The sequence below is a fragment of the Ambystoma mexicanum genome, chromosome 5q (genome assembly GCF_040938575.1).
Source record: "Ambystoma mexicanum isolate Mex_15411 chromosome 5q, UKY_AmexF1_1, whole genome shotgun sequence".
NCBI lineage: Eukaryota > Metazoa > Chordata > Amphibia > Caudata > Ambystomatidae > Ambystoma > Ambystoma mexicanum.
Window position 1 is genome coordinate 1,267,794,602 of NC_090933.1, and position 14,139 is coordinate 1,267,808,740.

The 14,139-nt window shown below is 45.9% G+C and overlaps 1 protein-coding gene across 1 annotated transcript in view; it reads left to right on the plus strand.

Annotated features, from left to right (window-relative positions):
• Positions 1-14,139, plus strand: part of TONSL (tonsoku like, DNA repair protein) — a 612,770-nt gene that overhangs the window by 437,327 nt on the left and 161,304 nt on the right. Inside the window, exon 20 of the mRNA XM_069621801.1 lies at positions 11,454-11,532. Coding sequence (XP_069477902.1) covers positions 11,454-11,532 — 79 coding nt within the window. The remainder of the gene's footprint in view (positions 1-11,453; positions 11,533-14,139) is intronic.

Below are 14,139 nucleotides of genomic sequence, written 5' to 3' on the forward strand. Positions count from 1 at the left end.
GTGGGTGCAATAGTGGAGGAGACTGCGGTAGGATTGGCTAGTTCCTTGTTGACTTTAAAGAGTTTGGCAATGTTATTGGATGCTGCTGAGATGATGGCTTGAATAAAGACTCTTTTCTTTGAGCGGATGCAGAGTCTATACTGCCTTTGAAGGAAGCGGCATGCCAGTTTGTCAGAGGGTGCACCAGAGGAATCCCATTTCCGTTTGGCTGCCCTGCACTTGTATTTAAGGGCAGCCAGTTTGGAGTCATACCAAGAGTTGCACTTTTTGGTAGGCTTCGGCCGTACCCTCATGACAGGGGCAAGATAATCAAGAGTGTTGGATAGAGAGGTTAAAGTTAGAGAGGGCTGTACAGGGTTGGAGTCAGCCACAGGAGTAGAAGGAGCAGAGTAGGTAGAGGCAAAGGCAGCCACTGACACTTTTTTCATGGGTTGGATAACCTTGTAAACGGAAGGCAGTGCCAGGCTTACCGATGCAAGAGGAGAAGAGCGCTTCAAGTGAGAAGAGAGAAGAGTGATCAGTCCAGAAGAGAGAAGTAGTGAGAGGGATAGATAGAGGAATGTAAGTTGAGATGAGAGCATCCAAGGTGTGGCCAGCGGTGTGCTTTGAACCAGAGGTAAGATGGTAAGGGAGAGAGAGTCGCACAGATTGCGGAAAGGTCCTGAGGAATCGGGTGAGTCGAGATGGATGTTGAGATCACCCAGTAGGAGGAGTTGAGAAGAGTCCAGGTCAACCCATTCCTAACGGAAGAGGGAAGGCTGACCATGTGGCCGATAGAAGGTGGCCAGCAGGAGTGAAGAGCTAGGAGAGAGCGAGAGCTTGCAGACCAGGCACTCAAAGGATGAGTAGGCCTGAGTGGGAACGACAGACTCAGGGAAGATCATTGCTACTCCTGTTACGCTCACCTGGCTCCCACAGGGGCGTCGGTCGGACCCGGACAGCTGCGGTCTCCACCCACGTGATGCGTAGTGCAGCGATGACTGACTGGATCTGCCCTCCTAATCTTGTCTGCTTAACCCGTAGAAATATTCTTCTGCAAGTGGAGAGATGGATTTAGCCACTTGTGGATTCAAGTGATGGCACCCACACAGTCCTCCCCAACTAATCACCTCCGAAATGCCCTCACAGCAATCTCGCCTTATATTCTTGAAAGATGAGCTCTCATCCTGCGTGGATTTGGAGGGGCGCGTCGATTCCAGTTACTTCACTGGTTTGAAGGCTCGGGAGAGTTCCGGAGAGTATTGACTATGAGGTTCCTGGTGAGGATCAGTAAGTAAGTTCATAGAGTTCAATATGTCCGATGTTCACTCTTGTTCCCCCCTTCCTTTCTTGTCTTGCAGCTGGCTCGTGAAAAGATGCTCTTGTGGCAGCTGGTGGCGCTCAGGTAAGAGTCTGTATTACCCGGTGCTGTCCGGTAAATTTTACACGAGGAAAACGTGTTGTTTTGTCTCTCTTTACAGATGCGGCACGTGAAAATGTGGAGAGTCACAAAAGGATGCCTCCGGTGGTAAATCAGGTAAGTCTATGGTGGTAAGAATTATATTTGTTGGTTCCCTCGGCTCACCTTGTGGTTTTCTTTTCTCTCCTAGGTGCCGAAGTTCGGCGAAGAAATGATGGAGGCAGCGCCGACCCGAAGGATGCTGTGAAGACTGGTGAGTATGGCGCGGCGCTGCTGCTTGAGGTGCGGCGCGTGCAGAAATTATGTTCTTTACAGGTCCGGAGACAAGATGGATCCAGAATCAGGTGTGGAATAGAAATAAGTTAGTTTCCTAACCTTGTCCCTTTCTTTCCTCTTTGTTTTAGGAGCTCCGGATTCGAGGCGGGCATGGCAGAAGACTGGATGCAGGCTGCAGGCACGGTGAGTGTTACGCTGCTGGATGCAGAATAACGCGAAGCGTGTGTTGCTGGTCAGGTGTGGTTTAAATAGCCTCAAAAGTAGTCCCAGGTAAAAAGTCCCTAGAACCACACCCGAGTAAAAAATAGTCCCTGTAGAAAAATAGTCCCTTTCAGGCTTCATGTGGTATTGGAGTCATTTGCAGCGTGGTCTGCCTGAGCTAAGTAATGACTATGAGCCTGGCGCCTTAGGCACCAGGACTGATTCCTACTATGAGCCTGGCACCTAAGGCGCCAGGACTGAACCCAGATAGCCCCTTGCCGGGGCTGCTGAGGTTTTACTAAATGTCTAGATGCCTGCTCCCGGGGCTGATGGACTTGGTCCGGATGCCTGGGGGTAGGCATCATGACAGCACTCTCCCTCCCTCCCCCCTCCCAAGCCCCCTACTAAAGTTGTTCTTCCCCTGGGCCATGGTTTGTCTGGGAAGTTCCGATGGAATCTTTTCACCAACCGAGGTGCATGGACGTGGTTACTAGGTTCCCATGACCTTTCTTGTGGTCCGTAGCCCTTCCAATCGATTAAATAAAAAAGTTTTGATTTGACCATCTTGAAGTCCAGGATATTTTTTACCTCGAATTCAGGTTCTCCTTCTATCAAGATAGGGTCGGGTGTTTTGGTTAATCTTGTTCCTGGTTGAACTGATTTTAAAAGTGAAACATGAAAGACAGAATGAATGCGCATATTAGAGGGTAATTCCAATTTGACGGCTACCGGGTTGATAATGGCCTTAATAGTGTAAGGTCCCAAATATCTAGGGTTAAAAGTCCGAGTTCCCTTCAGAGGTATGTGTTTTGTAGCCAGCCAAACTTGATCCCCAATCTGGTATTGTGGAGTTTCACTTCTATGTTGATCAGCTTTTTTCTTATATTTCTCTTTTGCTTGTTTCAAATGTTCCGTTGCCTCTTTAAAGGCTTGTGTAATAGTAGAAGGCAAATGACTAACTGCAGGCATTTCTAAATGCTGAGGCGAATCTAGTTCTGAGGTTCGAGGGTGATGTCCATATATGGTATAAAAGGGGCTTTGTCCGGTTCCTGAATGTACAGATTTATTGTATGCATACTCGGAAATCCATAAAATATCTTTCCAATTACTTTCGGTCTGGTGTAGCATGCAACGTAGGTACTGTTCAAGGGTCTGATTGGTCCTCTCCATCTGACCATCGGTCTGGGGATGGTGACTGGTTGATAACCTCACGTCGATTTGTGCCAGTTGACATTTCTTCCAAAAATGTGAAATGAATTGACTACCTTGGTCAGAGACCAATACGGAAGGAAATCCGTGTATTCGAACAAGGTTTTCGAGGAACTCCTTGGCCAGAATTGAAGCAGAAGGTAATCCCTTTAGAGGAATAAAGTGGGCCATCTTGGACAAAAGATCCACAATAACTAGAATGGTGTTAAATCCATTACATGGAGGTAGATCTGTAATAAAGTCTAACGATAAGGTGTGCCATGGTGTAGGTGGAATATCCAAAGGTTGTAAGAGGCCAGTTGGTTTTTTCTTCTGACTTTTGTTTTGGGCGCAAATGACACAAGACATTACGAATGACTTTACGTCTTTTCGCCAGGTGGGCCACCAGAATTGTCTCTTAATTTTAGCTTCAGTTTTTGCGATACCTGGGTGTCATTCCATCAGGGTGTCATGATAATTGGAGATGACTAGTTCTTGTAGTTCCTTGTGTGGTAGAAATAGTCGCCCTTGATAATAAGATAGGTCATTGATGACTGAGTAGTCCTGGCCTTTCTTCACCCAGTCCTGCAGGGCTGTTGGATCGAAGAGTTGTTGGATCTTTACTTGAATATCCTCTAGTGTCTGTAGAGTGGTTATACCAAGAATTCTTTGTTCTGAAATTATAGGCACCGGTTCCGGGTTCGCATATGCTTCTCCCATCCCTATTCGGGATAAGGCATCTGCCTTGCCATTTTTACAACCTGGGATATAAGTGATCATGAAATCGAACTCGGCAAAGAACAATGCCCATCGAAGTTGACGCGACGATTGGGCCTTGGCTGTTTTTAAATACTGCAAGTTCCGGTGATCAGTGATTACCGTAATGGTATGCCTGGCACCAAGAAGATAATGCCGCCAAGCCTTGAAGGCGGATTTGATGGCTAATAATTTTTTATCGGTAACCGCATAGTTTAACTCGGGTGCCGAGAACTTTCTGGACCAAAATGCTACTGGGTGAAGTTGACCGGTTTCAGGATCCTTCTGGGACAGGACCGCTCCCATGGCTTATCTGGATGCATCAGTTTCAACTATGTATGGAAGTTCGGGGCGTGGATGCTTTAAGACAGGTGCAGACGTGAATTTCGCTTTCAGCTCTTGGAAGGCCTTTTCAGCTTCTTCGGTCCACAAGAAGCGTTTGTTTTTTCACAAAAGTGCTGTGATAGGGTGTACAACATGTGAGAAATCCGGAATGAATCTGCGGTAGAAATGAGCAAATCCGAGCATGCTTTGTACCCCTTTAACTGAACTGGGTGATGGCCACTTGAGGATTGCGTCCACCTTTCGAGAGTCCATTCGGACTCCTTTTGGAGTCAGGATAAATCCAAGGAATTCAACTTCCGTAGCATGAAAAACGCATTTTTTCAATTTTGCATATAACTTGTGCTGGCATAGTTTCTCAAGGACTGCACGAACGTGCTTCATATGGTCTGGTTCTGAAGAGGAGTACACTAGAATATCGTCTATGTATACAACAACACAGACGTCAATGAGTTCACGAAGGACATTGTTCATAAAACACTGGAAGGCTGCTGGTGCATTGCACAACCCGAAGGGCATCACCTGGTATTCGAAAACCTGTACTTAGTGCGAAAAGCAATCTTCTATTCGTCGCCTTTCTTTACACGTACCAGATATGCCCCTCGGAGATCTAATTTAGTTTAGATGCAAGCGTCCTTTACTTGGTCTAGTAATTCGGGGATAAGAGGCAATGGGTATCGGTTCTTAACCGTGATCTGATTTAATGCGCGGTAGTCTATGCACGTTCTGAGGTCACCTTCCTTTTTAGGCACGAAGAACAAAGCTGAAGATGCAGGGGACTTGGATGGACGAATGAAGCCATTAGCAAGGTATTGGTCCAAGTATTGTCGTAGTTGAAGGTTTTCGGGTTCCGTAAGGGCGTAGATCCTACTACATGGAGATTGTGCACCGGGTATGAGATCGATTTGACAATCGTATGACCTGTGAGGTGGTAGGGTGTTTGCCTGTTCCTTTTGGAAAACATCCTGGAATTCTTGATATTCCTGAGGTAACTGCATGACTGGAGTAGTGACTGTGGCCAGGCCTTGGTTCAAGGGTTTTTTTGTGTAACAAGTATGTGCACAATCCGGGAAGGTTATTCTCTTCTCTCGCCAACCAACACAAGGATTATGTGTTTCCAACCAAGGTATCCCCAGTATTATTTGTAACTGCGGGGCTTCGATTAAATCAAACACCATAGTCTCTCGATGCCCATCCTGACCCAATAGTGTCATCTCTGCGGTGGAATGAGTTACGGGCCCAGAGTCAATTTCAGTTCCATCGACTGTGGTGATGACATCCGAAGTGGTCTTTTTGCAGAGAGATAGATTCATCCTAGAAGCCAACTCGTGGTCCACATAGTTTCCTATTGCCCCGCTATCAATGTATGCCCTCACTGCGTGCATACGTGATGGCTGCCTTGGACCTATAAGGACCATTGGTATGATGAAGTGCGAGGTCTGAGTATCCTTCTTCAAGCTCGGCAAACGGACCTCTACGCTTGTCGGGCGTGTTTGTTTCCCGAATCAGGCTCCGTTTGATTTTTATCAGCAACTCTGACTACTTTTTTAGATTTCTTTATAGGGCAATCCTGTAGAAAATGTCCTGAGGCCCCACAGTACAGACACAATTGCATCTGCCATCTTCTTTCTCTTTCCTTTTGAGTTAAGGGTCCCTTGGCCCCCCCGATCTGCATCGGTTCTGATACATCTGTTCCTTTGAGGGTAACATTGGGTTTAACCGGTTTATAGTCATAATATCGAAAAAATAATGTCGAATTACAAAAATGTCGAAAAAAAATGTCGAATTCAAAAATGTCAAACACATACATATAATAGAAAAAGTCATTAATTCGAAAATAAAATGTCGAAAAAAAATCGAAAAACCAATGTTAAAATAACTGTAAAATGTCACACATACTAACGTTTTTTATTGGGGGGGTCCCCCCCCAAAGATGGATTTAGCCACTTGTGGATTCAAGTGATGGCACCCCCACAGTCCTCCCCAACTGATCACCTCCGAAATGCCCTTGCAGCAATCTCACTTTATATTCTTGAAAGATGAGCTCTCCATCCTGCGTGGATTTGCAGGGGCGCATCGATTCCAGTTACTTCACTGGTTTGAAGGCTCGGGAGAGTTCCGGAGAGTATTGACTCTGAGGTTCCTGGTGAGCACCAGTAAGTATTAAGTTCATAGTGTTCAATATGTCCGATGTTCACTCTTGTTCCCCCCTTCCTTTCTTGTCTTGCAGCTGGCTCGTGAAAAGATGCTCTTGTGGCAGCTGGTGGCGCTCAGGTAAGAGTCTGTATTACCCGGTGCTGTCCGGTAAATTTTACACAAGGAAAACGTGTTGTTTTGTCTCTCTTTACAGATGCGGCACGTGAAAATATGGAGAGTCACAAAAGGATGCCTCCGGTGGTAAATCAGGTAAGTCTATGGTGGTAAGAATTATATTTGTTGGTTCTCTCGGCTCACCTTGTGGTTTTCTTTTGTCTCCTAGGTGCCGAAGTTCGGAGAAGAAATGATGGAAGCAGCGCCGACCCGAAGGATGCTGTGAAGGCTGGTGAGTATGGCGCGGCGCTGCAGCTGGAGGTGCGGCGTGTGCAGAAATTATGTTCTTTACAGGTCCGGAGACAAGATGGATCCAGAATCAGGTGTGGAATAGAAATAAGTTTGTTTTCTAACCTTGTCCCTTTCTTTCCTCTTTGTTTTAGGAGCTCCGGATTCGACGCGGGCGTGGCAGAAGACAGGATGCAGGCTGCAGGCACGGTGAGTGGTACGCTGCTGGATGCAGAATAACGCGAAGCGTGTGTTGCTTGTCGGGTGTGGTTTAAATAGCCTCAAAAGTAGTCCCAGGTAAGAAGTCCCTAGAACCACACCCGAGTAAAAAATAGTCCCTGTAGAAAAATAGTCCCTTTTAGGCTTCATGTTGGATTGGAGTCATTTGCAGCATGGTCTGCCTGAGGTAAGTAATGACTATGAGCCTGGCACCTAAGGCGCCAGGACTGAACCCAGATAGCCCCTAGCCGGGGCTGCTGAGGTTTTACTAAATGTCTAGATGCCTGCTCCCGGGGCTGATGAACTTCGTCCGGATGCCTGGGGGTAGGCATGACAACTCCCCCACCTGGTCTGTTTGATCTAGGTAGAGAGAGTATCTTGTAGCCTTCTGGGAGAAGTGTGTCAAAACTCGTGACATCGATCCTTGAACCAAGTTTCCGTGAGGGCAAGAACATTAAGATCCAGGAGTTCAAGGCGGTTGCAGATGTCAGAGGAGTGTTTGACAGCTTAGCGATTGTTAAGCGTGCCAATATGGAGCAGATTGCCATATGTGAAAGATTTACGGGGTGGGGGGAGCAGGGGACAGAGGTAGAGGGGGGCAGAGGAGCCAAGGATGGCAAGGGAGCCATGATCGCAGTGGGTGAGAAGGGAGCCAGTGAGGGTTGGGCTGGAGGGGGCAAGGGAGCCCCAGATACAGTGTTAGTGGGTTGCAGGTTCACCAAAGAGGAGAAGGCTGACGAGGTTGTCAATGTGGGGGGTGGCAGCAAGGAAGCGGTGGCGAGGGCAGAAGGGTGGTTAGGAGGCTGCAAGGGAGCCAAGGTGGGCACAGCTGGCAAGGGAACCAGAAATACCAAAGGAACTGGTGCAGAAGAAGGAAGATTGATAAGGTGAGGGAGGAGCCTATCAAAGAGTAGAAGGTTGGGTTGAGGACCTTTTACCATGATGGCACCATTACGGTAGACATTGATGATGACCATGGAGGTAGAGAACAGGGCAAGAAGGACCTCCCAGCGGGTGCCATCATTATTGGGTGAGGAAGGGAAAGGCGAGAGGAGAACGATCATACAGAGAGTCCATGGGTCGGGTGAGGGACAACAAAGAGGATGTCGGTGAGAGTCTCTCTGCCAGAGGCAGTGACGTAGGTGTCTGCAATAGGAAGGCTTGGGTTAGAGGTCAATATGTCCTTCTTGAGTTTCTTCCTGACGGATTTAGTAAGGGATGATGGATAAGAGATAGAGAAGATAGGACAGATAGAGGGCACCATAGCAAACTGCAGAGAGTGAGGTACACTTAACCATGTTGAGGCTACAGAGGCACGGGCAGAGCAGTAGGCAGGGGTTGGGGAGACAGGTCACAAGACTGGGAAAAACACTGGGAGCTGGTAGGAGGTTATGTGCACAGAAAACAGTGAGTACACAGAGGAAAGGGGATAGCGGGTGGAATAACGGCAGAGAGACAATGGGAACTGAGGTGGGGTGAGGGAGCAGGTAACAACCCAGAGCAGAGGGCAGAGGGGGTAACCAATCACTGTAATCCCAACAATGTGAACACAGTCGGAGATGATGAGGGGACAGATAGCAGACTAGACGGAGAACAGAGGGGGTGGACTTGTCAACACATTCTGTTAACAATCGGGATATGCACACAGCTAAATTCGATTTTCATTCAAGGGCAAACAGGTAAAGCACATAACAGTACAGGGGTGTGGCGGGGGGGGGTGAAAGTCCAGGAAGGAATGGGTTTTAAGGTTTGGTGATTAGAGACGAAGGAGAGAACATTCAATGCCTTGTGAGGATAGTTTATAGAGATTGTCGGTCGGGAGAGGCACAAAGACCAGAGGTTGAGGTAGGGAGCCAAGATATAGGCCACACTTATGTGATGTCCTAGGGTGCGATTGAAAAGTCCATGGAGCGCCTGGATAAGATCATCATCCAGGTGCACAATGAGGTTTTGCGTATTCGGGCCCACAACCCCCAGTCAGGACTGGACAGGAACAGACTGGACCTTACGAGTGGGGCCGTTGGAGTTCGGCCGGCTTTGCCAGTTGGCTCGCCTGATTTGGCCTAAAAGACAATAAAGGGCCCAATCGCAGCGTGGTCTCCTGCTCAAGGCGGCGGGTATGATGGTATGGGTGTCCCTCAAGGGGACACAAGGAGTTTGGACAAAAAGCGGCAAATGCGGCAGCATACGAGCGCTGATGCCGGCACATATTTGAAAAACAAGTCTTTCCCTTGATTGTAGGTTTTAAATGTTGGGAGAAAAAACACGATTGCACATGCTGTCCAGCGTTATGCTAAATACCCAGATGCCTCACAGGGTTTACCTTAATGCTGCTGTGTGTGGGGGGGGGGAGGGTGATGGCCCCAATGTCCGGTGTGGTGGAGGGGAGACCCCTTGTGTTGCTTGGCCAGCTGCTGCTGGAGAAAGGAGCAGCAAGATCTCCATGGCCGGATGTGTGAAGACGTTGGGGGTGTATTTGGATTCTGAGCTGTCCATGAAGCCTCATGTCCTTCATACCTGATCTTCCTGTGGCTATGTCACCAAGTTACTGCACTAAATAAGGCTTTGTCTTTTGGTAACACATCTCTATTAGCCACTGCCCTGGTAAATACTAGACTGAACAATTGCAATTGTCTTCTAATTGGAAAATCACAGGCCAATTTACACTCCCTCCAAACCGCACACAGTGGTGCGTTGCGAGCCATCCATGGCTTACCAAAACGAGACCATGGTACTCGGTCTAGACGGCCCCTACATTGGCTACCTGTCAAGCAAAGGATCACCTATAAATTCTTGTCACTAACCTATAAATTCTGGATGGTAATTGCTCCCCAATACTTAACTGATCGATTGGTTGTCGATCAGCCTAGCCGTAATCTGCGCTCTTGCAACAACCAAAAGCTGGTGCAACCATGCTTTAAAATAACTAAATTTGACAGAGCAAGCACCAAGGGAGTGGCATGCTCTTCCTCTCTCTTTGAGGACATCCCTGTCCATGGTAGAATTTAAGAGATGGCCGCCTGTTCAACCTAAAACCAGGCTGAAGAGAGCTAAATTCATTGTTCTCCTGTCCTCTATTGTCTGACTGTCAAGATTCCTGATCCGGTTTGTTATGCGAGGACCACGTGCATGCGGCGCGTAGTAAAAAAGAAATAATAATAGGTGAACTTTAGTAAAACTCCCTAACAACCTGCACCTCAAGGACCATTTTGGGAACACTACCAGATACTTGATAGAGGCTAGGGCTGGACTTCTGAAGTAGTGGTGTGAAGTGCCTTACAACAATAATGCATATGTTGCTAAATGTGTGTAACAACGCTCTCCCTACTTTGGTGAATGCAATGTTTAATATAAATGCTTTGTACCTTTAAGTAGTGTGTAACCCATTGGAGGTTACCTAGCTGTGCATTCTATATGTGCTTTAGTATTTTTACTTACCTTGAAATATTTAAAGTGTGCCTTAGGTAGTATTGTAATAAAATGTTATTTGTATAACTTACCTGTGTTTTTCTATTTATTGTCAAGTCTGCTACGTGTTAACTGTACTACACAACAGTGTCCCTTTCTCTCTACCTCTACACTGCTGACCTCTCTCCGCTCTATTCCTCTCTCTCTCCCTCCCTCCTTTTCCGCACAGGTGCTGACTGGCCGCCTGGTGTACCTCAGAGTCTCGTAGGTCCCGGGCACCCTCGCCAGTCCACTCGCACTTGCCTCCGGGCCTTGCACTTGTTTCATCGTTACTGCACTTGGTCAATGACCTATAAGATTGGCATCTCTCAGCACTTACCCCAGCTTCTGACTGACTGGGCGCACTTGGTCCCTCGCCCGCACTCCCCCCATCCTCCACCCCTCACCTCTCCTGCACCTGTCTGCGCACTTGCACAGTCAGAATGGTACCATGCCTTGAAGATTGTCTATCTGTTTTTCCCTTGTCTCCCCGCCTTGCATGTGGCGCCTCAATGCACTTGGAAAAACTGCAGGATCGTTGTAACACCTATTTGCTGTTATCTACACTGTTAATTGTATTATATGCACTTGTTCCATGCACTTACTCTGCCTAGTGCAGACTTGTATTGTTCAGAAACTCAAGGGCTCTGAATAACTGTTTTTTCCCCTTGTTCCCTCCCTCCTCGAGCGCTTGGAAACACTTGCTTTGTGTATATGCGCTTTACAAATAAACAATACCATACCATACCCCTTCCTCTTTAGTTCAGCCTTGCTGCTTAGTCAACTCTACTTAAGAGAGTGCCTTTGCGCAACTGGGGTTGTGAATAGCCTTTCCCAAGTCCTACACCACATCGCGACTTTGGCAAACCCTCATAACAGCTACATTTACCCGTTAGTCTGTCATTAAACAACCAAGGTGTGGTTTGCAACTCTGAACCCTAAACCTGTGGTCTATGAACACTCTTATAACGCTGTGCTTTGAGACTGAATGCTCTTCCCCCCTCTCACTCTTTTGTCGAAGAAAGCTTGATTATACGCTAATGAAAGAATATATCCTTTTAGTGACAATGATGCTTTAATGGTTTAGGTGTTGGCCGAGGTGCATTCCTGGGACTTGCCTCCACTTAAAGACCGATACAAGAAGGCCTGCCAGAGTTTGGATGTTGGTAAGTACGGATTAGCTCTACCCAATATTAAAAAAATGCTCTTTCGCACCACCAGGAACATGGGCAATGCCAGCAAATACTGAAAGATGTTTCTTGTGAGAGCATGCTAAGCTCTAGAGGCGCATATCATTTGAATTTTTATAATGATATCGAAAGAGTTTAGTTGGCCATCATCAGTTTTCTTAGCATTTAATGTATTTATAATTAATACATTATACACGAAGGCGTGTCACCACTGGCTGTCTTGATGGTCGTGATTTTAGGAAAACTTGGAGGACAGGGATGACCAGTTTAAAGCTGGCTGTGACCTAAAAAGTGCTTCTAATATAAGGAGATAAAGATTTGTTGTGGGCTCACTCAGCCCAGGACCCAAGTGATAAGGACTGTTTGCGTATCAGAAAAGAGTTTTTAAAGCAAGGGTCCAAAGGCTTTGTTTGGCAGTGTTAGTATAGAAAGAACAAGTCTTTTTAAACAGCCGAAAGCTGTCCTATTCTACCCCGACAATATTGGCTTGGAAGGCTACGAACATTTGACCCTACCAGTGTGATTTGACACACCATTTCCTTTTCTAGAGTTCATTTGCAAACCTTAAGAGTATAATGAGCAGTGATGTGTAGGTCAAAGTTGAGGAAACGGTTAACTATGTATGCTGTCTTGTTAAGTTATTGTTACTTATTTGCAGAAGGATCCTCTGTTAAACTCCTGCCACTTCCCCAGCCTCACTTCTCCACTATCTGTTTTGAGTGTTTTTTTTTCCTTTTAGTTATCTCTTTATATTAAAGAAATGAGGTGTGTGTTAAGTTTATGGTATCCATGGTAGTGATACCAGCTCTGAAGGGATTAACTGTGTGATCTGAGAAGTAAGTCTCTTGAAGCTTTTGATAAACTGGGAAATCGACAGAACAACAAATCATTTAAGTGAGCCAGACGATTTATAAAGTGCTGCTAAAGGACTTAGTGTACTACATTAGAAGTCAAATTTAGGAGCAACTGTGAGGCCTTCAGGTACAACCAACTGGTGCATAGATAGAGCAGGCCTGATTAAAATCCAGGATTTAGCTGTTGCAACCTCGGACTCGCACGAGAATATGGAATTGTTAGGGCAGAATTCCAGTTTCCTGCAATCTCCTTTTATGGCACCCCTACTCTGTTTGCAATTACCCCCTTTCTTTGTATTTATTTTGTGTTTAGTCAAAAAGAGTCTTTTCACAATTTACAAAAGAAATTACATAATTACATTAATACATAAAATATGTATCAGGAAAAGAAAAAGAGGGAAAAATAATAGAGAGGAGAAACGGAATAAGGTAGACAAATTCGACACAGCTCGAGGGACTAGCAATCAATACAGCCTAAATTCTAATGGTATCATTTTGACTAAGTTCATCACATACTCCTCGATGCCAATAGACCTTCCCAGAGCTATTAAAGGGTGATGGTTTCAAGTTCCTTAAACATTCTTATTACTTCCAATGATAAAAACGTTTGCGGCCTAGCAGACTATCTATTCCAAAATTCATCTGTAACGCAAGAGATGTTTCTTGGACACACATGCTATTAGGATATGTTTCACACTTTGCTGTACATCAAGCTTAGACAAATTGCATGAGTCCTCCAACAGACTCTCTTTGTTCCTGATTCTCTGCAATTGTCTCGTATTGAAAAGGAAAGGTTGAAACAAAACCTCAGAAGTGCCCCCCCCCCGCCCTCCACCTGGCGTCTAGAAAACGCCTAAGATAGCGCAAAGTCTCTCGGTTTATCGCAGATGGGGACATTTTTGAAAAACTTCATATCTGAGAAGTGTTCCTTGGTTGTGATCCAATCATTCTGCCTTAACGTTTGTTTTAGCCTTAAGTGGTGTTAGGCATGTTTGTATGCAGTAACCCTGTGGGAGACTGCACCAGCCTTCTCCTCTTGGCAATCGGTACCCCAACCTTTGGTATAAGTCTGTACTACACAAGTTGGTAGTGACTGAGCAGCCAGGCTTATCTCAAGATGGGTCGATGTGAGCTGTAGGGTTGTAACTTAGAGCTTCACAGTGACAAGTATCCAAATAACACGAATACCAAGGTTTCTTGATTAAATAATTATTTATTAATTTAAACAGTCCGTTTTAAAATAAGCCTTCTTTAGAAGGAAGCAAACATGTAACACTTAAATATACTTTAGAATACACATTACAGTTTCAGTAAGACAGTAGATACCCTTTGGGGATGGCACACAGACACTTCCTACACCCTGAGATGACTTCAATAGTTAGGACACTGTGAACATTGATACATCACACTGTGAACATTGTTATATCACTGGTACATTTAGAGCAATGATGAGTTTGATGTCAAAAAGGAAAAGTTTAGGGAAGGAAACGTTGGTTAACAAGTTTCTCAAACAGGTACGCACTTTTGAACCCCCCAGTGCAATGTAGATTAACCCTTTCCCAGCTATGCAAGTAAAGAATCTGACTTTTTTTGGAGGGACAGACCAAAACACAAAGTCGGAGGTTAGAAGAGTCTTCAGGGAGCCAGGACAGCCAATATCAATTGAGCAAAGTCTAGGGGAGCTGAGGCACTTCTTGAAGGTAAGTAAAAAGTCTTGCACAATGTTATA